Source organism: Schistocerca americana, chromosome 9, assembly GCF_021461395.2.
Source record: "Schistocerca americana isolate TAMUIC-IGC-003095 chromosome 9, iqSchAmer2.1, whole genome shotgun sequence".
Classification (NCBI taxonomy): domain Eukaryota; kingdom Metazoa; phylum Arthropoda; class Insecta; order Orthoptera; family Acrididae; genus Schistocerca; species Schistocerca americana.
The window spans coordinates 165315346-165342931 of NC_060127.1; the positions used below are offsets into that span (position 1 = coordinate 165315346).

Consider the following 27586-nt stretch of genomic DNA (forward strand, 5'->3'; position numbering starts at 1 on the left):
TTACCGCACGGAGATAACCCCAGTCTGACCAGGCATTTTTTGCTCATCAACTTTTAAATGCTGATAATGAAATAAGAAAGTAGTATTTTTTTTGTCCGTGTGTGCAGATGTGAACTTTCCGCTCTTATTCGTTCGATTGGGCTGTTGTAGCTCCGCCCCTAGGCATGAGGGGGAGGGAAATTCACGCTCGTGAGAATATTTAAATAAAACGCTTCTGTGTCGCTTTGGGCACATATCGGTTATTACTGTGATCGGTTCTGAACGTCCTGCACTTCATAATGGAGGTAAGAAATCTGTTTCTATTAGAACTTCACTAAGAACAATAATTCATGTTTATTTTCAAAAAATGGGATGGCTCAGTGCCGTATGTGCTGTAACGCAATTGAACCCATAAAAATACATAATATGCAGCGTCAGTATACAGGCCTCCGATAAAAATGTGGTAACAATGCGAGGAAAGTATACTTGAAAATAAACGCAAGTACTAGCCAAGTCTCCAGGTTGTGCTGTTGTATTTGACCACGAACGCCACCTGTGTGATATCCTCGATACGTTGTAAAAGTCAGCCGTAGTCACAACAGTATTCTGTGTCGTCGCGTGTACATTACGACGGAGCCAATTCCAAATTGTTTGTCCCCGTACGGCGAGTGATTCCCTAGCCAAGGAAGGCTAAGTGTTTAGTGTTTCAAAAAAATGGCTCTGAGCACTATGGGACTTAACTTCGGAGGTCATCAGTCCCCTAGAACTTAGAACTACTTAAACCTAACTAACCTAAGGACATCACACACATACATACCAGAGGCAGGATTCGAACCTACGACCGTAGCAGTCACGCGGTTCCAAACTGAAGCGCTTAGAAGCGTACGGCCACACCGGTGTTTCAAGAAGCACCGTATGCAAGATTTGTACCACATAGAAAAAAAAGTGGAAAAATATCACCAGCTACGTCACAGCGCGAGCGAAAGTATGTGTTGAGTGATCCTGACAGACGGTCGTTGAAGAGGACTGGACGAAAAATAAGAGCAGCCGCAAAAGTGGCGAGCGGTCTAAGGCGTTGCAGTAATGGACTATGCGGCTGGTCCCGGCGGAGATTCGAGTCCTCGTTCGGGCATGGGTGTGTGTGTTTGTCCTTAGGGTAATATACGTTAAGTAGTGTGTAAGCTTAGGGATTGATGACCATAGCAGTTTTCAGAGTACCTGATGGCTCAATACAAAAGTTTTGTCTCAAGTACAGATAGTGTTGAGGATCAGTGGACAAAGTTCAAAACCATCGTACAATACGTGTTAGATGAGTATGTGCCAAGCAAGAATGTAAGAGATGGAAAAGAGCCACCGTGGTACAACAACCGAGCAAGAAAACTGCTGCGAAAGCAAAGGGAGCTTCACAGCAAACATAAATATAGCGAAAGCCTTGCAGACAAACAAAAATTACGCGAAGTGAAATGTAGTGCGAGAGGCGTTCAATGAATTCGAAAGTAAAGTTCTATGTACTGACTTGGCAGAAAATCCTAAGAAATTTTGGTCTTATGTCAAAGCAGTAGGTGGATCAAAACAAAATGTCCAGACACTCTGTGACCAAAATGGTACTGAAACAGAGGATGACAGACTAAAGGCCGAAATACTAAATGTGTTTTTCCAAAGCTCTTTCACGGAGGAACACTGCACTGTAGTTCCTTCTCTAGATTGTTGCACAGATGACAAAATGGTAGATATCGAAATAGACGACAGAGGCACAGAGAAACAATTAAAATCGCTCAAAAGAGGAAAGGCCGCTGGACCTGATGGGATACCAGTTCGATTTTACACAGAGTACGCGAAGGAACTTGCCCCCTTCTTGCAGCGGAGTACCGTAGGTCTCTAGAAGAGCGTAGCGTTCCAAAGGATTGGAAAAGGGCACAGGTCATCCCCGCTTTCAAGAAGGGACGTCGAACAGATGTGCAGAACTATAGCCCGATATATAATGAGTATAATGACTTTTCTGGAGACTAGAAATGTACTCTGTAGGAATCAGCATGGGTTTCGAAAAAGACGATCGTGTGAAACCCAGCTCGCGCTATTCGTCCACGAGACTCAGAGGTTCTCAGGTAGATGACGTATTTCTTGACTTCCGCAAGGCGTTCGATACACTTCCACATAGTCGTTTAATGAACAAAGTAAGAGCATATGGACTATCAGAACAATTGTGTGATTGGATTGAAGAGTTCCTAGATAAAAGAACGCAGCATGTCATTCTCAATGGAGAGAAGTCTTCCGAAGTAAGAGTGATTTCAGGTGTGCCGCAGGGGAGTGTCGTAGGACCGTTGCTATTCACAATATGCATAACTGACCTTGTGGATGACATCGGAAGTTCACTGAGGCTTTTTGCGGATGATGCTGTGGTATATCGAGAGGTACTAATAATGGATGAATCCATAGGAAATGCAATCCGAAAACAAAGGAAGTAGGCTACAGTACGCTTGTTCGGCCACTGCTTGAATACTGCTCAGCAGTGTGGGATCAGTACCAGGAAGGGTTGATAGAAGAGATAGAGAAGATCCAACGGAGAGCAGCGCGCTTCATTACAGGATCGTTTAGTAATCGCGAAAGCGTTACAAGGATGGTAGATAAACTCCAGTGGAACACTGTAGGAGAGACGCTCAGTAGCTCGGTACGGACTTTCGTTGAACTTTCGAGAACATGCCTTCACCGAGGAGTCAAGCAGTATATTGCTCCGTCCTACGTATATCTCGCGAAGAGACGATGAGGATAAAATCAGAGAGATTAGAGCCCACACAGAGGCATGCCGACACTCCTTCTTTCCACGAACAATACGAGACTGGAATAGAAGGGAGAACCGATAGACGTACTCAAGGTACCCTCCGCCACACACCGTCAGGTGGCTTGCGGAGTATGGATGTAGATGTAGATGTAGATGTAGAAGTCCCATAAGATTTCACGCATATTTGAACATTTTGCAGAAGTGAATACGGAAGTGAATGTCGCATTCACGAACCCTGTCAACACCGAAAGAACACGAAGGAGCTCCACAAGCAGGGAACTGCAGCGCGAGTTGGAATTCCAAAACCACTCACCAGTGACACAAATTTCCGTAACGTGGTGCCGAGGCCATAAAACCTGCGCTATGGAGCAATGGAAGGAAATCATTTGATCAAAGGAGTCTCTTTCACACTTTTTCCAACTCCTGGCCTACTTTACTTCCCAAGGGGTACTCAACAGAGGAAAGTCCACTGCAGCTGACGGGATACCAATTCGATTCTACACAGAGTACGCAAAAGAACTTGCCCCCCTTCTAACAGCCGTGTACCGCAAGTCTGTAGAGGAACGGAAGGTTCCAAATGATTGGAAAAGAGCACAGGTAGTCCAAGTCTTCAAGAAGGGTCGTCGAGCAGATGTGCAAAACTATAGATCTATATCTCTGGCGTCGATCTGTTGTAGAATTTTAGAACATGTTTTCTGTTCGCGTATCGTGTCGTTTCTGGAAACCCAGAATCTACTCTGTAGGAATCAACATGGATTCCGGAAACAGCGATCGTGTGAGACCCAAACTATCTTTATTTGTTCATGAGACCCAGAAAATATTAGATACAGGCTCCCAGGTAGATGCCATTTTCCTTGACTTCCGGAAGGCGTTCGATACAGTTCCGCACTGTCACCTGATAAACAAAGTAAGAGCCTACGGAATATCAGACCAGCTGTGTGGCTGGATTGAAGAGTTTTTAGCAAACAGAACACAGCATGTTGTTCTCAATGGACAGACGTCTACAGGCGTTAAAGTAACCTCTGGCGTGCCACAGGGGAGTGTTATGGGACCACTGCTTTTCACAATATATATAAATGACCTACTAGATAGTGTCGGAAGTTCCATGCGGCTTTTCGCGGATCATGCTGTAGTATACAGAGAAGTTGCAGCATTAGAAAACTGCAGCGAAATGCAGGAAGAGCTGCAGCGGATAGGCTCTTGGTGCAGGGAGTGGCTAATGACCCTTAACATAGACAAATGTAATGTTTCGCGAATACATAGAAAGAAGGATCTTTTATTGTATGATTATATGATATCTGAAGAAACACTGGTAGCAGTTACTTCTGTAAAATATCTGGGAGTATGCGTGCGGAACGATGTGAAGTGGAATGATCATATAAAATTAATTGTTAGTAAGGCGAGTGCCAGGTTGAGATTCATTGGGAGAGTCCTTAGAAAATGTAGTCCATCAACAAAGGAGGTGGCTTACAAAACACTCGTGCGGCCTATACCTGAGTACTGCTCATCAGTGTGGGATCCGTACCAGATCGGTCTGACGGAGGAGATAGAGAAGATCCAAAGAAGAGCGGCGCGTTTCGTCACAGGGTTATTTGGTAAGTGTGATAGCGTTACGGAGATGTTTAGCAAACTCAAGTGGCAGATTCTGCAAGAGAGGCGCTCTGCATCGCGGTGTAGCTTGCTCGCCAGGTTTGGAGAGGGTGCGTTTTTGGATGAGGTATCGAATATATTGCTTCCGCCTACTTATACCTCCCGAGGAGATCACGAATGTAAAATTAGAGAGATTCGAGCGCGCACGGAGGCTTTCCGGCAGTCGTTCTTCCCGCGAACCATACGCGAGTGGAACAGGAAAGGGAGGTAATGACAGTGGCACGTAAAGTGCCCTCCGCCACACACCGTTGGGTGGCTTGTGGAGTACAAATGTAGATATAGATGTAGATGTAGGTGATGGTTTGGACAGTCATCTCCTGGTATTCCATAGGAGCCATGGTTATTCTGCTAGGTCGCGTTACTGACGAGAATTATGCGACCATTTTGGTTCATTCCATCTATGCTACAACACATTGTTTCTTCTTCAGTTGTGATGCCATGGCTTGTTCACGCAGCTCGGATAGTCCAGCACTGGCTTTGCGAGCACCAGGAAGTATTGGCCAGGAAGTTTCATATCAGTGCACACTCCGCTGCAGAGTGAAAATCTCATTCTGGAAATATCCCCCGGGCTGTGGCTATGCCATGTCTCCGCAATATCCTTTCTTTCAGGAGTGCTAATTCTGCAAGGTTCGCAGGAGAGCTTCTATAAAGTTCGGATGATAGGAGACGAGGTACTGGCGGAAGTACAGCTGTGAGGATGGGGCGTGAGTCGTGCTTGGGTAACCCGGATGATAGAGCAGTTGCCCGCAAAAGGCAAAGGTGCCGAATTCGAGTCTCGGTCCGGCACACAGTTTTAATCTGCCAGGAAGTTTCATATCAGCGCACACTCCGCTGCAGGGTGAAAATCTCATTGTGGAAACATCCCAAGGCTGTGGCTAAGCCATGTCTCCGCAATATTCTTTCTTTCAGGAGTGCTACTTCTGCAAGCTTCGCAGGAGAGCTTCTGTGAAGTGTGGAAGGTAGGAGACGACGTACTGGCGGAAGTAAAGCTGTGAGGACGGGGCGTGAGTCGTGCTTGGGTAGCTCAGTCGGTAGAGCACTTGCCCGCGAAAGGCAAAGGTCGCGAGTTCGAGTCTCGGTCCGGCACACAGTTTTAATCTGCCAGGAAGTTTCAGAAAGAATGTTATTAATTTTCCCTTTAAAATCACACTGGAACTGTATCCACCCCTTTCCTTTCCCTTTAAAATCAGACAGGAACAGTATCCACCCCTTCGGAGACGACTGAAAGCTCTTTTGAACGCCAACAATTTCCCGGCACCCTGTTTGTGGCAATACCATTTTTTTTCACGCCTTGTATTAGTTTCCTTTCTGCTGTAACATTAAAGTGCTTGAAGTATTTATACTGTGCGTGTGCTTTAGCAATATGTGTTATTTTCATGTGAGAAGCTATTGCAAAACAGCAAGATGATGCACACTGAAACGCCAAAGAAACTGGTAGAGCATCCGCATTCAAATGCAGAAGATATGTAAGCAAGCAGAATGCGGCACTGTGTTCGGCAACGCCCATACAGGACAAGAAGAGTCTGGCTCAGTCGTTAGATCGGTTACTGCTGCTACAATGGCAGGTTATCAAGACTTAAGTGAGTGGTGTTGTAGTCGACCCACGAGACACAGCGTCTCCGAGGTAGCGATGAAGTGGGGATTTTCCCGTACGACCGTTTCACGAGTGTCCGTCAATATCAGGAATCAGGTAAAACATCACATCTCCGACATTGCTGCGGCCGAAAAAATATCCTGCAGTAACGGGACAGACAGCTGAAGAGAATCGATCAGCGTGACAGAAGCGCAGCCCTTCCGCAGATTATGGCAGATTTCAGTCCTGGGATGTCAACAAGTGTCAACGCGCCAACCATTCATCGAAACATCATCGATATCTGCTTTCGGAGGCGAAGGCCTACCCGTCTACCCTTGACGATTGCACGACACAAAGCTTTACGCCTCGCTTGGGTCCGTCGACACCGACATTGGACTGTTGATGACTGGAAACATGTTGGCTTGTCGGACGAGTCTCGTTTCAAATTGTATCGAGTGGATGGACGTGTATATTTACGGAGACAGCCTCATGAATCCATGGATCCTGCATGTCTGCAATTGACTGGTCAAGCTGGTGAAGGCTCTGTAATGGTGTGGGCATGTGCAGTTGGAGTGATATGGGACCCCTGATACACCTAGATACGACTCTGACAGATGACACTGTAAGTAGGCTGCTTAGGTTTTTATGTTGGTAACGCCACGTAGCGCTCTGTATGAAAATCACTGGCTGTGCTGTGTGCAGTCTGTGGATGGTTAGCATTGTTGGAATATTCGCTATTGTAGTGTTGGGCAGTTGGATGTGAACAGCGCGTAGCGTTGCGCAGTTGGAGGTGAGCCGCCAGCAGTGGTGGATGTGGAGAGAGAAATGGTAGAATTTTGAGAGCGGACGATCTGGACGTGTGTCCAACAGAAAGAGTAAATTTGTAATATTGGATATCATGAACTGATATATATATATATATATATATATATATATATATATATATATATATATATATATATGATGACTTTGGAACATTATTAAGGTAAATACATTGTTTGTTCTATATCAAAATCTTTCATTTGCTGACTATGCCTATCAGAAGTAGTGCCTTCAGTAGTTAGAATCTTTTATTTAGCTGGCAGTAGTGGCGCTCGCTGTATTGCAGTAGTTCGAGTAACGAAGATTTTTGTGAGGTAAGTGATTCGTGAAAGGTATACGTTATTGTTAGTCAGGGCCATTCTTTTGTAGGGATTTTTGAAAGTCAGATTGCGTTGCGCTAAAAATATTGTGTGTCAGTTTAGTGTTGATCAGAATAAGTAAAGAGCGAAATGTCTGAGTACGTTCAGTACTGCACAGCTATTTGAAAATCAAATAATGTAAGAATCATCCCATGTAGGCTTTCACGGCCTGCGTCTTCATCAGTAAAAACTTCCGGGCTAAGTTGCCGTGGTCGATCTGTAGAACTTCTTCTCCCTAGTTCTACAGATCGACCACGGCAACTTAGCCCGGAAGTTTTTACTGATGAAATAATGTAAGAGGTTTATCAGCACAGTCATTCATAAATTTTTCTAAGGGGACGTTTCAACACGTACTTAAGCATCCTGTCACCTGCATCCATTCATGTCCATTGTGCATTTGAACGGTCTTGTGCAATTGTAACAGAACAATGCGACACCCCACAAGTCCAGAATTGCTACAAACTGGCTCCAGGAACACTCTTCTGAGTTTGAACACTTCCGCTGGCCACCATATTCCCCAGACATGAACATTATTGACCAAATTTGGGATGCCTTGCTACGTGCTGTTCTGAAGAGGTCCACCCCCTCGTAGTCTTGCGCATTTGTGGACAGCCCTGCAGGATTCATGGTGTCAGTTCCCTCCAGCACTGCTTCAGATAGTAGTCGAGTCCACGCCAGGTCGCGCTGCGACACTTGTACGTGCTCGCCGCGGCCCTATACGACATTAGTGAAGTTTACCAGTTACTTTGGCTCTTCACTGTATGTGTATTACAGAACCATGTGACTGTTAACCTTTTCATCTGCTGAGATACCTTGATAGTGAGGCATTAGCTACAGAATCTCTACGATCCAACCTGAAGTCTCATTACGGCATGTAATTGATATGTGTCAAGAAAGCCCATTTTCAAGTTGTCAGGAAGTGGTTTGTTAGACTGATAATAAAGTTAATTGCACTCTTTTTCTTTCTTTGCAGAATTCCCAGAACAGGATACTTATCAAACATGGGAAGATTGTCAATGTGGATTCTGTGATAGATGGAGATGTTTACATTGAAGGTGGGGTAATAAAGTGAGTTTCGTCAATCTGAAGTGCATTATCTTAGTACTGTCAAAAAGTCTCCATCGAAGTTCAAAGTTTGTTTTCCGCAGGCAAGTTGGCAGCAATCTGACCGTTCCTGGTGGTACGAGAATAATTGATGCTCGTGGAAAGTATGTGATACCTGGTAAGTAGCAAAACACTTAGCCCTTCCTTGCTAAGAATCAGGAATTTTTACTTCATGGGCCATGGCTATTTTTCTAATGACTAATATTTAGTTTTTCATTAACCGTTCTGTAGCTTGATTGGAAAAGGAGCAATCCCAGATTTTGCTTTAATAAGGTGAAATACAGCATGAAGCTATTGTGTGGTTGGGTGTCTTAAGTGACTGAGATGCTTCGAGTGCAGAATTATTGGCTTGAATCATGTTAATTCATAGTTTGCGTGTTCTGGCTCTGCATAGCCGAAAGCACACATTCTGATTTCGTTAGTAACCACAGAGCTTGACAGTATTTTTAAAACACTTAACATAATTCTAAAATTTCAGTTGTAAATGAAACTGTCGTTTCATTTTATGAAACGCAATCGGACTGGAAATTTTCTCCGCTCAGGGACCGGCTGTTTCTGTCGTCTTGGTCATCCTCATTTCATCCCCATCGACGCGCAAGTCGCCGAAGGGGCGTCACCTCAAAAGTCTAGCACCAGACGATCGATGAGGTCTTCCCCCCCCCCCCCCGGGGGGGGGCGGGGCTCGCCATATGACATTTACAACTGAAATTTTATCGGTTCTCCCCTCTATTCCAGTCTCGTATTGTTCGTGGAAAGAAAGATTGTCGGTATGCCTCTGTGTGGGCTCTAATCTCTCTTATTTTATCCTCATGGTGTCTTCACGAGACATACATAGGAGGGAGCAATATACTGCTTGACTCCTCGGTGAAGGTATGTTCTCGAAAGTTCAACAGAAGCTCGTACCGAACAACTGAGCGTCTCTCTTGCTGTCATCCATTGGAGTTTATTTATCATATCCGTAACGCTCTCACGATTACTAAATGATCCTGTAACGAAGCGCGCTGCTCTCCGTTGGATCTTCTCTATCTCTTCTATCAACCCTATCTGGTACGGATCCCACACTGCTGAGCAGTATTCAAGCAGTGGGCGAACAAGCGTACTGTAACCTACTTCGCCGGCCGAAGTGGCCGTGCGGTTAAAGGCGCTGCAGCTTGGAATCGCAAGACCGCTACGGTCGCAGGTTCGAATCCTGCCTCGGGCATGGATGTTTGTGATGTCCGTAGGTTAGTTAGGTTTAACTAGTTCTAAGTTCTAGGGGACTAATGACCTCAGCAGTTGAGTCCCATAGTGCTCAGAGCCATTTGAACCATTTTTTTGTAACCTACTTCCTTTGTTTTCGGATTGCATTTCCTTAGGATTCTTCCAATGAATCTGTCTGGCATCTGCTTCACCGACGATCAACTTCATATGATCATTCCATTTTAAATCACTCCTAACGCGTACTCCCAGATAATTTATGGAATTAACTGCTTCCAGTTGCTGACCTGCTATATTGTAGCTAAATGATAAAGCATCTTTTTTTCTATGTACTCGCAGAACATTACACTTGTCTACATTGAGATTCAATTGCCATTCCCTGCACCATGCGTCAATTCGTTGCAGATCCTCCTGCATTTCAGTACAATTTTCCATTGTTACAACCTCTCGATATACTACAGCATCATCTGCAAAAAGCCTCAGTGAACTTCCGATGTTATCCACAAGGTCATTCATGTATATTGTGAATAGCAACGGTCCTACGACACTCCACTGCGGCACACCTGAAATCACTCTTACTTCGGAAGACTTCTCTCCATTGAGAATAACATGCTGCGTTCTGTTATCTAGGATCTCTTCAATCCAATCACACAATTGTTCTGATAGTCCATATGCTCTTACTTTGCTCATTAAACGACTGTGGGGCACTGTATCGAACGCCTTGCGGAAGTCAAGAAATACGGCATCTATCTGGGAACCCGTGTCTATGGCCCTCTGAGTCTCGTGGACCAACAGGGCAAACTGGGTTTCACACAATCGTCTTTTTCGAAACCCATGCTGATTCCTACAGAGTAGATTTCTAGTCTCCAGAAATTTTAAAAATACTGTCCAACTTTATAAGCTCACCACACGAAAAAAATTGTGGCCCTAGGGAAATCATGAGCATCGTTTAATACTATATAATTCGGCCCCTGTATTTGTTAACCGCCTGGATTCCGTTAGGAAGCGACACTACAAGCTTGTGCAGATACGTCGCACACAGTTTAAGCCACTCACTGCAGAATCTGACCGAACAATTTCACCAAACGTCGGGGATGATGATGTCAGCGCCTGACCCGTCATTCCAACATTCCCCATAGATTTTCTGAGAGATTCCAGTCAAGTGATTCTGGCGGGCCAATCGAAATGGTAAAAGGTAGGGAAGTGTTCAGAAAACCAATGACACATTCTTTCAGTCCGCTGAACTTTGTTGTTGTCGTGCGTTGTGTGACAGACTCCAAATGTTGATTACATGCAGTTCCCATCGAAATGTTCTCTAACTAGCAGGCTGGGATGGACCATCAATCATTGCTTGCAGCAACTCGATTTTGATTCTCAAGTCGTTAAACGCGTCTCCGTACACTCTCGGTCTGTATCTTTTTGCGACCGCAATTCTGAGGTCGTGTTTCGTGACCATGAGTATTACGTCACTGCTTCTACACGCGTTGAACAGCCCGCCGCGAAAGACCAACAAATCCCGCAATTTCATACACACTATATCCATATTTGTGCATTGTCAAGCGCTAAAGGAAACCAAAGAAAAATTTCGAACATAAAGTTCAAGGAGAAAAAATAAAAACTTTGAGGTGTGCCGATGTCATTGTAATTCCGTCAGAGACAGCAAAGGATTCGGGAAATCAGTTGAACGGAGTAGATAGCATCCTGAAAGGAGGATATAAGATGAGCATCAGCAAAACCAAAACGAGGATAGTGGAATGTAGTCGAATTAAATCAGGTGAAGCTAAGGCAATCAGATCAGGAATGGAGACACTTCAATCAGTAGATGAGTTTTGTTGTTAGGAAGCAAAATAACTGATGATGGTCGATGTAGAGAGGATATAAAAGTAGACTGGCAATGGCAACAAAAGCATTTCTGAAGAAGAGAAGTTTGTTAAAATCGAATATAGATTTAAGTGTTAGGAAGTCTTTTCCGAAGGTATTTGAATGGAGTGTAGCCATGTATGGAAGTGAAACATGAACGATAAACAGTTAAGACAAGAAAATAATAGAAGCTTTTTACGGGTGCCGCTACAAAACAATGTCGAAGGTCAGATGGGTAGATCACATAACTTATGAGAAGGTACTGAATAGAATTGGGAAGAAATTTGTGGAACAACCTGACTAGAAGAAGGGATTGGTTGGTAGGACACATTTTGAGGCGTGAAGCGACCACCAGTTTAGTACTGGAGCAATCGTAGACCGTAGAGGGAGACCGACAGATGAATACTGTAATCAGATTCAGATTGTAGGTTGCAGTAGTTACTCGGAGACGAAGAGGCTTGCACCTTCTTGTACCTAGTTGCAGGAAAATTCTGCGTCTCCCTGGAGTATCTGTTGCAAGGGAAATGCTCAGTACAGAAGACCTTTATGAATTTCTGATAGTATAAGCACATTCTGGAAAAATATCTCACATCACACTCTCACCGAGCAGTGGGAGAATGTGTAACTGGCCTAATTTTCTTTGGATCAGGACTGACCCCATCGCTACTAACTAGGTACACAAGTTTAGTTTTTCTTGGCCAATGAAGAGGCACTTTGTCAGATTCAGATGAGGCTTGCAGTACGAACACAATGCAACACTGTTCTCAGGTCACTTGGGCGTCTTCGAAAATCGACAATGTCATCCAGATAGCAAAGTGTCGAAGAGCCAAAGCAGGTTGCCATGGAACGTTCGAAAGTGACTGGACAATTACACAAGCCAAACGACATAACTTAGAATTTGTGGACGCCAACAGATGTTATAATGGCAGTCTTTTCCTGGACTGCATCGTCAACCTCAACTTGCCAGTTGGCTATCTGCATGTCCATAGTTGAGATATATTCTGCTCCTTTCAAACAGTATAGGGGTTTGTCAATTCTTGGCAACAGGTAGACATCTTTTTTCTTGATTTTGTTCAGTCAAAGGTAGTCGAGGCAGAAACACGATGAGCCATCATTCTTCTTCACAAAGACCACAGGACCAAGGAAAGAACTAAGGATTTCCTGAAAAATTCAGTGATGTTGCTGTGGCCTTGGCTGTTGGCTTCATTGCAGGCACCAAACATACAGCAGTGCATAACAGGTTGCTGTCTTGCCGACCCACCAGCTACACGATTCGGGTGTTCACGAGGAAACAATCTGGCAGCCATGTAAGCGTGCCAGGTTGCTTCCCTCTGCAGCTCTTTTGTTGTTGGCAGGAGCTCGCAGTTACAAGACGTGGACCACCTGAAGGTCTTGCCTGTGTCCTTCCGCCAGGAAGCTTTGTATGTCGCTGCCTTTTCGCTCTCCTGCAGCAGTTAACACTAAGGAACACTTCAGGCTTTACCTCGACTACACCAAGTGGTTCCTCAATCAGAATTCACTCTTCACAGCTGACTCTGTACTGAGATACACCAGTGTAGTGGCACTACCCAGTCTTTTAGCAAAAGTAGTAAGGAGTACACTCATGTTCAGAAAAAACAGAACAGCTTGAAAAACTAGAGATAGGAGGTTTATATTTACAGGACTTGCAGACTAGTGTGTTCTGCAGAAATGATTAGCATTTGAGCCACGTCGAGGTGTGGCTTGAAAGTCAACATCAATATCATTGTGCAACACCACCTACCGGTATACTGCGCCTGCAGCTCTGAGATGTATTCATCTGGGACACTGATGATCATCTGGGACGAAATGTTTGGCAGTGCAACGCCTGTGCTCAGACTGGTTCATGGAAGGCCATAGAACACAACGAGATGGATCGGGTCACACCACCCAATACCCCTGCCCCCCCCCCCCCTCGTGAAGATCGACACCTGATCAGAATGGCTTTGTGGGACAGATATGTGTCCTCCTCACCACTGGTGCAACTGTGGGACAGTGCAACACATCGCACACTATCAGGGGTGACAGTCCATCGCCTTTTATTACGGCATGTCGTCCACTTCTCCACTTACCTTTGACCAATGTTGAGAGACATGCTAGATGGCGATGGTGTATGTAACGACATTACTTGGGGAAGAAATGGCATCAGATAGTGTTTTCAGATGAATCCAGGTTCTGTCACAGACAGGGGAGAGGCATCACAGTGACTGCACCCATGCAGACATACAGCACCAACTCAAGGCCTTATGAGTAGTAGAGCAAACTATGTACGAGCGCATTTTGTTAGTGCGGGTTGCCTTCATCAGAGGCAGGTATGCACTCTCCTTTGATTGACAGGTACTTAAACTATTGTTCTGTTGAGTGCTGAGTGCATACCTGCCCCTGATGCAGCCAACCTGCACTAAGAAAATGGGTTAATACACAGTTTGCTCCACTACTCTTATGTTGTGGGGTGGTACTGGGTACAACCACAAATCGCAGCTGGTATGTGTCCAGGCCACTGTGACCAGTGTGACCTATATGAATGACATCCTGCAACCCGTAAACTAAACCCTTTCTGCGCAACACTTCAGAAACAATTTTTCTGGAAGACGATGCATGTCCACATGTTGCTGCTCAAACACGTGCCTTCCTGGTGTCACAGGATGTCGGCCTTTTGCCCTGGCCCAACAGATCACCAGACTTGTCACCAATCTAAACCATGTCGCATATGGTGAAATGACAGGTGCAGCGCCTTGACCCAGTGTCAACCATGACAGATGAACTTTGGAACCAGGTGATTGCAGCATGGATGGCTAACCACAGGATGCCACTCGCACCTTATATGTGTCGATGCCATCACACGTGGAACAAGTTATCAGGGCCCGTGGCAGAATGTGTGCCTACTATGCAACAGGACACATGCTGAACCGAGGTGACTGAAATGCTAATCATTTCTGCATAACATACTAGTGTACATGTCCTGTGAATGTGAATGTTCACTCTCTAGTCGTTGAAGGTGTTTTCTTTTCTATGAACATGACTGTAGTAAAAAAGACACTGCAAAGTACGGCATTAGCAGCTGGTATACAGTATGCCGACATAGGAGTTGCAAAAACATGCATTTAAGGTGACTGCAGGATAAAGCTAGCCGCTCTCAGCTGAAAACTGCACCGTGCAACAGTGATGACCGTAGCAGGTATGCACTAGGGCGGAAGCCACCGCCCATACGTATGTGGCACTCAAGGCCAACAGAGCGAAGCGTGTTTTGCGTAACTCGCCAACGACAAAGGTTGTACCAAAGATGAGCAATGCATTCTTTACTGTCAGAAATAGAAATATTATAAAATGTAAACTTTCACTGCCAGAATTGTCACAATTAATAAAATATTCTACGCTATTATATCGTGGTCTAAGGGGTTTCACTTCAAAACCCGACGTTTCACACCCATTTGCGCAGGACATTTTCAAGGAGGTCGTTGTTGTTGTTGTGGTCTTCAGTTCTGAGACTCGCTTTATGCAGCTCTCCATGCTACTCTATCCTGTGCAAGCTTCTTCATCTCCCAGTACCTACTGCAACCTACCTCCTTCTGAATCTGCTTAGTGTCTTCATCTCTTGGTCTCCCTCTATGATTTTTACCCTCCATGCTGCCCTCCAGTACTAAATTGGCGATTCCTCGATGTCTCAGAACATGTACTGCCAACTGATCCCTTCTTCTAGTCAAGTTATGCCACAAGCTCCTCTTCTCCCCAATTCTATTCAATACGTTCTCATTAGTTATGTGATCTACCCATCTAATCTTCAGCATTCTTCTGTAGCACCACATTTCGAAAGCTTCTATTATCTTCTTGTCCAAACTAGTTATCGTCCACGTTTCACTTCCATACATGGATACACTCCAAACAAATACTTTCAGAAACTACTTCCTGACATTTAAATCTATACTCGATGTTAACAAATTTTTCTTCTTCAGAAACGCTTTCCTTGCCATTGCCAGTCTACATTTTATATCCTCTCTACTTCGACCATCATCAGTTATTTTGCTCCCCAAATAGCAAAACTCATTTACTACTTTAAGTGTCTCATTTCCTAATCTAATTCCCTCAGCATCACCCGACTTAATTCGACTACATTACATTATCCTCGTTTTGCTTTTGTTGATGTTCATCTTATACCCTCCTTTCAAGACACTGTTCATTTCGTTAAACTGCTCTTCCAAGTCCTTTGCTGTCTCTGACAGAATTACTATGTCATCGGCGAACCTCAAAGATTTTATTTCTTCTCCTTGGATTTTAACACCTACTCCGAACTTTTCTTTTATTTCCTTTATTGCTTGCTCAATATACAGATTGAATAACATCAGGGATAGGCTACAACCCTGTCTCACTCCCTTCCCAACCACTGCTTCCATTTCATGTCCCTCCACTCTTATAGCTGCCATCTGGTTCCTGTACAAATTGTAAATAGCCTTTCGCTCCCTGTATTTTGCCCCTGCCACCTTCGGAATTTGGGAGAGAGTACTCCAGTCAACATTGTCAAAAGCTTTCACTAAGTCTGCAAATGCTAGAAACGTAGGTTTGCCTTTCCTTAATCTTTCTTCTAAGATAAGTCGTAGGGTAAGTATTGCCTCGGGTGTTCCAACATTTCTTCGGATTCCAAACTGATCTTCCCCGAGGTCGGCTTCTATCAGTTTTTCGATTCGTCTGTAAAGAATTCGCGTCGTAGCTTTGTTGAACAGGTCAGTAGCGAGACAGGGTGTGAATCGAAAGTTCAACGGAACTAAGACCCCCTTGAAAATGTGCTGCGCAGATGGGGACGAAACGTCGGGTTTTGAAGTGAAATCCCTTAGACCAGGGCATTATTTTTTTTTTTTTTGTTTTTGTTTTTTTGTCATCACTCTACTGACTGGTTTGATGCGGCCCGCCACGAATTCCTTTCCTGTGCTAACCTCTTCATCTCAGAGTAGCACTTGCAACCTACGTCCTCAATCATTTGCTTGACGTATTCCAATCTCTGTCTTCCTCTACAGTTTTTGCCCTCTACAGCTCCCTCTAGTACCATGGAAGTCATTCCCTCATGTCTTAGCAGATGTTCTATCATCCTGTCCCTTCTCCTTATCAGTGTTTTCCACATATTCCTTTCCTCTCCGATTCTGCGTAGAACCTCCTCATTCCTTACCTTATCAGTCCACCTAATTTTAAACATTCGTCTATAGCACCACATCTCAAATGCTTCGATTCTCTTCTGTTCCGGTTTTCCCACAGTCCATGTTTCACTACCATACAATGCTGTACTCCAGACGTACATCCTCAGAAATTTCTTCCTCAAATTAAGGCCGGTATTTGATATTAGTAGACTTCTCTTGGCCAGAAATGCCTTTTCTGCCATAGCGAGTCTGCTTTTAATGTCCTCCTTGCTCCGTCCGTCATTGGTTATTTTAATACCTACGTAACAGAATTCCTTAACTTCATTGACTTCGTGACCATCAATCCTGATGTTAAGTTTCTCGCTGTTCTCATTTCTACTACTTCTCATTACCTTCGTCTTTCTCCGATTTACTCTCAAACCATACTGTGTACTCATTAGACTGTTCATTCCGTTCAGCAGATCATTTAATTCTTCTTCACTTTCACTCAGGATAGCAATGTCATCAGCGAATCGTATCATTGATATCCTTTCACCTTGTATTTTAATTCCACTCCTGAACCTTTCTTTTATTTCCATCATTGCTTCCTCTATGTACAGATTGAAGAGTAGGGGCGAAAGGCTACAGCCTTGTCTTACACCCTTCTTAATACGAGCACTTCGTTCTTGATCGTCCACTCTTATTATTCCCTCTTGGTTGTTGTACATATTGTATATGACCCGTCTCTCCCTATAGCTTACCCCTAACTTTTTCAGAATCTCGAACAGCTTGCACCTTTTTATATTGTCGAACGCTTTTTCCAGGTCGACAAATCCTATGAAAGTGTCTTGATTTTTCTTTAGCCTTGCTTCCATTATTAGCCGTAACGTCAGAATTGCCTCTCTCATCCCTTTACTTTTCCTGAAGCCAAACTGATCGTCAACTAGCGCATTCTCAATTTTCTTTTCCATTCTTCTGTATATTATTCTTGTAAGCAGCTTCGATGCATGAGCTATTAAGCTGATTGTGCGATAATTCTCGCACTTGTCAGCTCTTGCCGTCTTCGGAATTGTGTGGATGATGCTTTTCCGAAAGTCAGATGGTATGTCGACAGACTCATATATTCTACACAACAACGTGAATAGTCGTTTTGTTGCCACTTCCCCCAATGATTTTAGAAATTCTGATGGAATGTTATCCATCCCTTCTGCCTTATTTGACCGTAAGTCCTCCAAAGCTCTTTTAAATTCCGATTCTAATACTGGATCCCCTACCTCTTCTAAATCGACTCCTATTTCTTCTTCCATCACATCAGACAAATCTTCACCCTCATAGAGGCTTTCAATGTATTCTTTCCACCTATCTGCTCTCACGGCATAATCGCTCGGAATATTTTATTACTTGTGTCAGAGGTACGTCCACTGGATCCTCTGTCCGCTCACCACCAGCACTCAGGCCACCAGACGCATCTGCAGTCTTCACGGTGGCGTCAGTGGCCTCGAGAGAATTAGTCGGAAGGAGGCACTGGAGCTCACCACGTTACAAACTGCACACATTGGGGGCAGTGATACAGGACTACTGGGATCGGTAATGATGAATTTATAGTTTGAGACAACCAGGTTTAGGCAATGTGTGGAAGTGGTGTAAGCCAGGGCTACACCATGATCCTAGAATTTGACTTTCTGCCATAATTGACCTTTGATGGCATGTAGTGGAGCTTAGTGGGCAGACATTCCGGCTAGGGAAAGCCATTGTCAATGTTGCTGTGTCGTGAGGAGCATCTAGAGATCAGGACAATCCAGATAAACCACAAACGTTAACTGGCGTGATCGCGTGTCGAGTGGGTGAATGTGTAGCCAGCCTTACCGAGTGATACACTGTGTATAGTGGAACCGCTGGAGAATAGTGAAGTATTTGAGGCAGCATGTTGTTTGGTGAGACGTAGTACTGCACACGTGCAAGAGAAGGACATAGGCATGGTAGCACCCGTCAGTGTCGATAATTTTGGCGTCAAGGAGGTTAAACTGGTGAAGGAAACATTGTTGGCTACATTGGAGATTCTGGGTGAACAACATTGCCAAACAGGAGGTGTAGGCGGTAGGAGGACATATAATGCTGCTAGGACTGCATCTCGTGAAAAACTGAAGTGTGTGAAGGGGACAGACGGAGGATCTGTTGCTAGAATCTCAAGACTTGTTTTTTCCACATGGGCCGTTGCCTGCTACACCAGTAACATGACACAGGATTCTGACAGGGAATGCAGCACCAATGTATTGGACACCATACAGAATACCATGATCTCTGCAGCCAGTTTCAGAGGAATTTATTTATCAACAATTGGTTGAAAGTATAGCAGAAGAAAGTAGTAGAACCTGGGGACGGGGTGAGGGAATTGTAACAGTACTGAAGAATACGAACAGTTCGAAGAAACGCCGATTCTGTTGCGACTATTACTATTTAAATATTAAAACTACGAAAAACACCTACCCTACACCAAACACTGAAACGATTGATAATCTGGGGCAATGCCGGAACATTTTGACAGTAGATGTCAAGAGTGGATACCAACAGTCAGAACTGGCTCCAGAGGAGTGAAAACTGCATTTTCAGCGCCTTGGGGTTGCTATCAGTGAAGAAGGATACTATTTGGATTAAGAATGCGCTAGAAAAATTCCATCCGTTATTGGACAGAGTACTAAAAGAATTACAACAGCGTGTGAGCCGGCCGCAGTGGCCGTGCGGTTAAAGGCGCTGCAGTCTGGAACCGCAAGACCGCTACGGTCGCAGGTTCGAATCCTGCCTCGGGCATGGATGTTTGTGATGTCCTTAGGTTAGTTAGGTTTAACTAGTTCTAAGTTCTAGGGGACTAATGACCTCAGCAGTTAAGTCCCATAGTGCTCAGAGCCATTTGAACCATTAGCGTCTGGTGTCCCTAGATGACATACTAGCCTTTTTCAGAGATTTGCAGGGACATTGGAATTGACTGAGAGACATATTCAAAAGGTTATAGGCAGCTAATTTAACACTAACTACTGAAAAATGTCGCTTTGCGTTGTAAGAAATCAACTATTTAGGCAATGTAATTTGCAAGTGTGGTGCAGGAACTGATCCTAGATTAGTGCAAGGAAGAACCAGTCTTTCATGGCTCAGACAAATTATTATAGAAAGTTCATGAAGGGATTGCACGACCGCTTACACAGTTCGGGAAGAACGTTGGTGTTGTCATAGGAATGTCATGGAGCGCTGTCGAATTTAAGTAGTTGTTTAACTCGAGTCCTGTGTTCATGTTTTGGGACTTTCAGAAGGAGTTCGTGTGGTCACGTGGTGCTTCGAACCATGCCCTTGGGTTCGTTTTAAACCAGAAGATCGATGTCAAGAACATCCTACTGCCTTTGCGTCAAGACAGTTGAACATAGGAGAGAAGAATTATTCTGCAATGGAGAGAGAGGGATGCTAGCTTAGCTTCAAAGTAGTGACGGACCATGTTGCTTTGAAGTGGTTACTAGGTTTGAAAGACCCATCCAGTAGACGAAATGGGCATTTAAAACCAGTGAATTCGAGTACCAAATAATCCATAAATCAGGGAAGAAGCGTAGAAATGCAGACGAGTGAAGCAGGAATACAGCAGTAGTACAAGCACTGTGTCAGCACCTTGCTGAGTAGTAAACAGCACAGAGCATCGATGAGAAATGTGAAGAGTATAGCAAGCAACATCCGTCAGATCACCGAAGTTAAGCGCTGCTGGGATTGGCTAGTATTTGGATGGCTCCAGGTCTGCCAAGTAGCAAGCAGTGTGCACTCGCACTTGTGAAGCCAATTGGGGAGCTACGTGACTGAGACATGGCACTCCTGCATCCACATCCGGTGACGCCTAAGGGATGAGGATGACACGGCGGCCGGTAGGTACCGTCGGACCTTCGAAGTCTGTTCGCACGGTGTTTATGTAGCAAGCAACAGCAGACTAGCATGAGTGACGGTTTAGTGTGTGAGAAACAAAATTAGTACCAAATGTAGCTGTGGCAGCCGATTTGAAGCAAAACAAGTACGGGGAATGCACGTCACATCTTATGAGGCCATGGGGGATGCAGGGCGACGAGTCGGTGAGTGGCGTAAAAGCACTGGTGGATGGGAAGGAAGAACGATGTGAATCATCAGAAACTGTGTAGAAGGTGAACAGCGTGTGGAATCAGAAGCAGGTGCTATTGCTGAGGCTGCCAGAAGCAATGAAACCTTTTAATTCCATTGAGATGGGAGTGTTTCGATCATTAAACTGAACACCAGCTGACCATAATAGATCGTTTCTTTTTTTTTTTTTTTTTTTTTTTTTTTGGTTACGTTGATATGGTGCTGACGCCGCACCAGCAGGCAATCAACCTTGCGCAAGTGTTATGTACACTCCTGGAAATGGGAAAAAGAACACATTGACACCGGTGTGTCAGACCCACCATACTTGCTCCGGACACTGCGAGAGGGCTGTACAAGCAATGATCACACGCACGGCACAGCGGACACACCAGGAACCGCGGTGTTGGCCGTCGAATGGCGCTAGCTGCGCAGCATTTGTGCACCGCCGCCGTCAGTGTCAGCCAGTTTGCCGTGGCATACGGAGCTCCATCGCAGTCTTTGACACTGGTAGCATGCCGCGACAGCGTGGACGTGAACCGTATGTGCAGTTGACGGACTTTGAGGGAGGCCGGGTGGACGTACCGCCGAATTGCTCAACACGTGGGGCGTGAGGTCTCCACAGTACATCGATGTTGTCGCCAGTGGTCGGCGGAAGGTGCACGTGCCCGTCGACCTGGGACCGGACCGCAGCGACGCACGGATGCACGCCAAGACCGTAGGATCCTACGCAGTGCCGTAGGGGACCGCACCGCCACTTCCCAGCAAATTAGGGACACTGTTGCTCCTGGGGTATCGGCGAGGACCATTCGCAACCGTCTCCATGAAGCTGGGCTACGGTCCCGCACACCGTTAGGCCGTCTTCCGCTCACGCCCCAACATCGTGCAGCCCGCCTCCAGTGGTGTCGCGACAGGCGTGGATGGAGGGACGAATGGAGACGTGTCGTCTTCAGCGATGAGAGTCGCTTCTGCCTTGGTGCCAATGATGGTCGTATGCGTGTTTGGCGCCGTGCAGGTGAGCGCCACAATCAGGACTGCGTACGACCGAGGCACACAGGGCCAACACCCGGCATCATGGTGTGGGGAGCGATCTCCTACACTGGCCGTACACCACTGGTGATCGTCGAGGGGACACTGAATAGTGCACGGTACATCCAAACCGTCATCGAACCCATCGTTCTACCATTCCTAGACCGGCAAGGGAACTTGCTGTTCCAACAGGACAATGCACGTCCGCATGTATCCCGTGCCACCCAACGTGCTCTAGAAAGTGTAAGTCAACTACCCTGGCCAGCAAGATCTCCGGATCTGTCCCCCATTGAGCATGTTTGGGACTGGATGAAGCGTCGTCTCACGCGGTCTGCACGTCCAGCACGAACGCTGGTCCAACTGAGGCGCCAGGTGGAAATGGCATGGCAAGCCGTTCCACAGGACTACATCCAGCATCTCTACGATCGTCTCCATGGGAGAATAGCAGCCTGCATTGCTGCGAAGGGTGGATATACACTGTACTAGTGCCGACATTGTGCATGCTCTGTTGCCTGTGTCTATGTGCCTGTGGTTCTGTCAGTGTGATCATGTGATGTATCTGACCCCAGGAATGTGTCAATAAAGTTTCCCCTTCCTGGGACAATGAATTCACGGTGTTCTTATTTCAATTTCCAGGAGTGTAATATGCAGATTTTGATGTTCGGGTGTCAGACACAATAATTACACACAAAGGGACGAGCTTCATGTCAGACATAATGAAGGAGTTGAGTCATTCGTTAGAAGTAAAGATGTTAAGAACTAGTCCACTTCATTCTCAAGCTAAAAGAGGGACGGAACGAGTTCATCAGACAATTGGGAAAATACTTAGTACGTGAGTCATCATAAAAATATCTGACTGCGGCCCCAAAAATCTTGCATAACCAGGTTGGTCATTGTCGATCTCAGCTATGAGGTACGTAACGGGTGGTCACATCATAAGGAAATTCCGCCATCTACTCAATCGATGGAAGCTTTCGTAAGTAGGGTCTTCCTTAGGCCATCTCAGCCAGTCAGTCAGCACAGAAAGATCATTAGTGAGCGAACACCAGTGACAGAAATCCAGATGACTCACAAAGAAAATAAGCGAATAGGAGGCGAAATGGCAAGTAGGTGAATAGGTGACAATTCACTTATCTTCTGTGTGCTGGAATTTTGTTTCTAAGGTGTCCCATTGTGTGTGCCATCTAAGACACTAGGATTCATTAGTCTTGTGGGTAGTTTTTCCGCCAGTGGTTGACGTCATCACTAGTGTTCGTTTTATCCGTGTCTCCACAGGTCCTTGGCGATTCTATCTCACCTCCCTCAGCTTTCACCTCTGCATCTAATTAGCACTCTAGGCTGCATCCGGAAGTTGCTGATCCTCCGTTTACAAAGCAGTTCCGGGGCCCTTGGCTGTTCCAGCTGAGCCATTTGAATGTAGCAAAGGTTTCAAACTCTTTAACTTCGGCCTCCATGAGAGATCATGCGCTGTTTCTAATGCATCACCTATTTGGAACCATGTACCAGGGCACAACATATACGCCCACTCTCAGTTGGTGGTTGTTCATTGCCAGTCTTGGCATACGGTGTTAACAGGTTTTTATCATAAGCTCAAACATCTAGTGTTCATCAGATTTGTGATTTCTACTTTTCGGTAAGCATTATGATAATAATGGTGAACCACACATGGAAAAATTAGGGAACAGTCATTCTACTATAGGCAGCATAAAAATCACCAGCTCCTTACTGTAGGTTCAATTTAGTTCCACGTGCCTATAATATGAAATAACACATTTCCAGCTCCATCTTCTAGGATAAGAAAACTCGGTGTTCTGTCCGCTGGAAAGTGTGAGTGCGAATGTAAAGGCTGGCTTACAGAGATTATTGCAAATTCTAATAGAGCTTTCCAGGCAAATACCAGGAATTTGAGAATATGACTTCTTATTACTTTACAGGTGGCATCGATCCCCACACACACCTAGAATTTCAGTTTATGGATGCAGTAACGGTTGATGATTTCTACCGAGGCACAAAGGCTGCTATAGCTGGAGGAACTACTATGATAAGTAAGTAAACTGACAGTTCATTATACATTGTGAATTTTTAAACACAGCGCTGACTAAGCACTTTGTATTTACAGTTGATTTTGCTGTGCCCAAGAAAGGCCAGTCACTTCTTGAAATCTACCAGAAATACAGAAAGTTAGCAGATGGGAAAGTCTGTTGTGACTACGGCCTACACGTTGGAGTCACCTGGTGGTCGGACAAGGTATAACGTGGAGTACTTCTGTTTACTTTCAGCGTTCATCGCATTGTTATGTACTGTAATACTGCATAATTGTGATATATTTTGTTTCGTATCATCATCTGTAGCAGCAACTGACCTAAAATGAGAAGTATCTTACATGAGATAGTTGTTGAAGGTCTCATAATGGTGAAACTTCCTGGCAGATTAAAACTGTATCCTGCACTTGGGACTTTTCGTTTCGCAAGTCCTCTACTGAGCTATCCAGTCTCCTCAACAGAACTTGTGTGAAGCTTGGAAGGTAGGAGATGAGACACTGGCGGAAGCGAAGCTGTGAGGATGGGTCATGAGTCATACTTGGATCATTTAGCCAGGGAAGCACTTGCCTACCGAAGTCAATGATCCAAGGTTCGCAACCCAGTGCAGAAAGAGTTTTAACCCGCCAATAAGTTTCAAATCAGTGCTCACTCAGCTGAAGAGTGCGAATTCATTCTGGTTCCATAATTATGCTATGCTACCAAAACGACTTAGTGGGTTTTCTTCTACAGAGTTGAACCAGCTTACCCTATTAGTCATATATTTGTCGTTGATCCAAGGCATGTTCCACGTATCCGTATTCTTTTGCTTCCATTAGTATATCACAATTGATCAAAAAAGTGATACATTTGTGGAGGCATGTTTACAGTAATGGGTATTATATAATCTATTTATCCATTCGACGAATATCAACAGTCGCCTCTGGACTAATGAATGGCTACTATAGAAAGGTTCCCTCAAGGTAAACTGATCCATGAGGTTGCTGAACACAATGGTTAACTAACTGCACATATTGTTTCAGGATTTGAATTGTTTACCTATGTTGCGCACTATAGTTAAGATCTGGACTCACATTCAGGAAGAGCAGAGTTCAAATTTCTTCCTAGCCATCCAAACTTAGTTTTTCCTTGAATCAATTAAGGTCAATGACAGAAAATGTTAAAAAAATGACAGAATGGTTTCTTTGTAAAGAACACGCCAGATATCCTACCTCAGTCTTCCTTCCTTCCGTCTTTCCAATTTTCCAATCTTTCTTCCTTTCAGTCTTCTTCCCTTCCTTCCAGTTTTCCATCCTTTTAATCTTTCTGCCTTCCAATCTTTCTGCCTTCCAATCTTCCTTCCTTCCAGTCTTCCTTCTTTCTTTCCTTCCTTCTTTTTAGTCTTCCTGCTTTCCTTTTCTCCTTCCTTCCAGATCTTTCTTCCTCCCTTTCTTTATCTGTTCTATCTGAATTCTTATCTAGATCAGTTCTCTTGAACCACTGGAACGATATTCTGCCTATTTCACTGCGTTTCCGTAATCCTCATAACCTTAAAATCCGATAATCCTACAGTGTTGTCATTGTATACAGGTGAGTCAGGAGAAAAGGTATATGTTTTGAGGGGGGTATAGTACTTCTTATTATGAACAAAAAATGCAAATGAACAAATGTCATTTTCTTAATCGTATCCAACATAGAGCTGTGTGAAAATCATGGACATCATTCGCATGTCCTCCTTCACCAGCACTCAGATACGAATATAACTAAAGCAACATCAGGCTACGTAGTGTTGCCTTAATGACCATTTCAATGCACACTTCATTTGCACTTAGTGGTTCCTTGATTTGCTTCAGCATGCATTACCAGAATACTTGAAGGATATACCTTTGCCAACACGACGTCATATGTACTTTCAGCACGACACGGAAATGTATCCTGCGCGTTGGATCAGACACTGTGGAGTCATTTCTTGGTCACTGAGGTCACCTGATCTTACACCATTACATTTCTTTCTGGGGCCTGGCTTAAGAGCGAAGTCTACGAGCAAAGGGTGGACACAAAGGAAACACTTATCGCTCGCATTTTACACGTGTGTGCTCAAGTTAAACACTGTACTAGTGAGCTCAGATCAACAACACAGCAGCTGTCTGTAAGAACTGCAAAAGGTATTGCAGTTGATGGCGGACTTTTTGAACACCTTTTGCGAGGAAATTGAACGACGCCTTACACCGTAATGTTTCATTTACTATCAATCATATTTATCCTGTTCCCCATCGTTTTCATTAGTTCCCTCGGAAATGATTAAGAACAGCACAAATGTTCAAACTACTTTTTTGTTCAGAATCACACCTCAAAGCATGTACCTTTCCTCCTAACTCACACTGTATACTCTTTCCCATTTTCTTTCTATGCTCTTCATTTATACGTTATCTTCATTCATTTATTTGCCCTGTTATGTACTTCACCATTGCTTTTACTTTTTGGGTAATCTTTCCTCCTCACTCTGCTCCATTACAATTTTCCCTTTAAGTTTAGTTGTTTTTGCCCCACATTTTTTTCAGGTGGATTATATGACTGTGAGAACTGGTAGCATGTCCACATAACCAACACTTATGATATGACTTTTATTTATTAGTACTTGGCAAATACACTTAATCAGTCGAACACTTTGCATGGTATACTGTTTACACACGATATCTCTCATATGTAAGGTTTTGGAGAGTATGGTGAATTGCCGTTTAGGCTTTTCACACTTGCCCAATGCGGTTTCCGAAAGCATCGTTCTGCACTTGACGATCTTGTTGCTCTCTCCACTTATATAACGAACAATTTTCTCAGGAAACGCCAAACGGTAGCAATATTTTTTGATCTGGAGAGAGCATACGATACCTGTTGGAGGACAGGTATCCTCCGCACACTGTTCTCTTGGGGCTTTCGAGGTCGGCTTCCCCTTTTTATTCATGAATTTATGACAGACCGCACATTTAAAGTGCGGGTGAACACTACTCTCTACCGCACTTTCTCCCAAGAAAACGGGGTACCCCAGGGCTCCGTGCTAAATGTTGTACTGTTTGCCATCGCCATAAATCTAATTATGGATTGTCTCCTTCCCGATGTCTCGGGCTCCCTCTTTGTCGACGATTTTGCGATCTACTACAGCTCTCAACGGACCAGCCTTCTTGAACGACTTCTTCAAGGATGTCTCGATCGCCTCCACTCTTGGAGCATCGAAACCGACTTCGGCTTTTTTTCCAGTAAGACTGTCTGTGTAAATTTTTGGCGTCGTACTGAGTTTCTTCCGCCGTCCCTACATCTAGGCCCTGTCGACCTACCGTTCGCGGGCGTCACTAAATTATTGGGACTTATGTTTGACAGAAAACTGTGCTGGTCCTCCCACGTTTCCTATCTTTGGGCTCACTGTCTGCGATCCCTCAACACCCTCCGTGTCTTGAATGGCACCTCCTGGGGAGCGGACCGAGTGGTCCCTCTCCGCCCATATCGCGCCTTTGAGCGCTCGAAATTTGACTATGGAAGCAAAGTTTACTCCTCTGCTCGGCCGTCTATTCTTCGGCGTCTCGACTCTGTCCACCACCGTGGATTGCGTTTAGCGTCTGGAGCTTTTTACACCAACCCCGTGGAAAGCCTTTGTGCTGAGACTGCTGAACCTCCGCTGACCAATCGGCGAGCTGTCCTTCTGAGTCGTTACGCTAGCCATCTGTCTTCCATGACCTTTTTCTGCACTCCTCCTTGGATTTAGGGTATGCAGGCTGCCCCTCCTCCCTACTACCACCGGGAGTCCGCTTCCGTTAACTGCTACGTTCTCCTTCCTTCCACTTTCCTATAACTTTCTTGACAACTGAGGGTACAGCACCACCTTGGCTTCGCCCACGGACGTGCCTGCTCCGAGACCTTTGTCAGCTTCCCAAGAATGGTACCCCTTCTCTCGTTTATCGTCGGGCATTTGCTGCTCT

At 44.9% G+C, this 27586-nt stretch overlaps 1 protein-coding gene across 2 annotated transcripts in view; it reads left to right on the top strand.

Annotated features, from left to right (window-relative positions):
* Positions 1-220: 220 nt before the first annotated feature.
* Positions 221-27586, top strand: part of LOC124551042 (dihydropyrimidinase-like) — an 86860-nt gene continuing 59494 nt past the window's right edge. For both annotated transcript variants that reach the window (XM_047125904.1, XM_047125905.1), the window contains exons 1-5: positions 221-284; positions 8136-8230; positions 8311-8384; positions 23532-23642; positions 23717-23844. In XM_047125904.1, coding sequence (XP_046981860.1) covers positions 279-284; positions 8136-8230; positions 8311-8384; positions 23532-23642; positions 23717-23844 — 414 coding nt within the window. In that variant the 5' untranslated portion in view covers positions 221-278. The remainder of the gene's footprint in view (positions 285-8135; positions 8231-8310; positions 8385-23531; positions 23643-23716; positions 23845-27586) is intronic.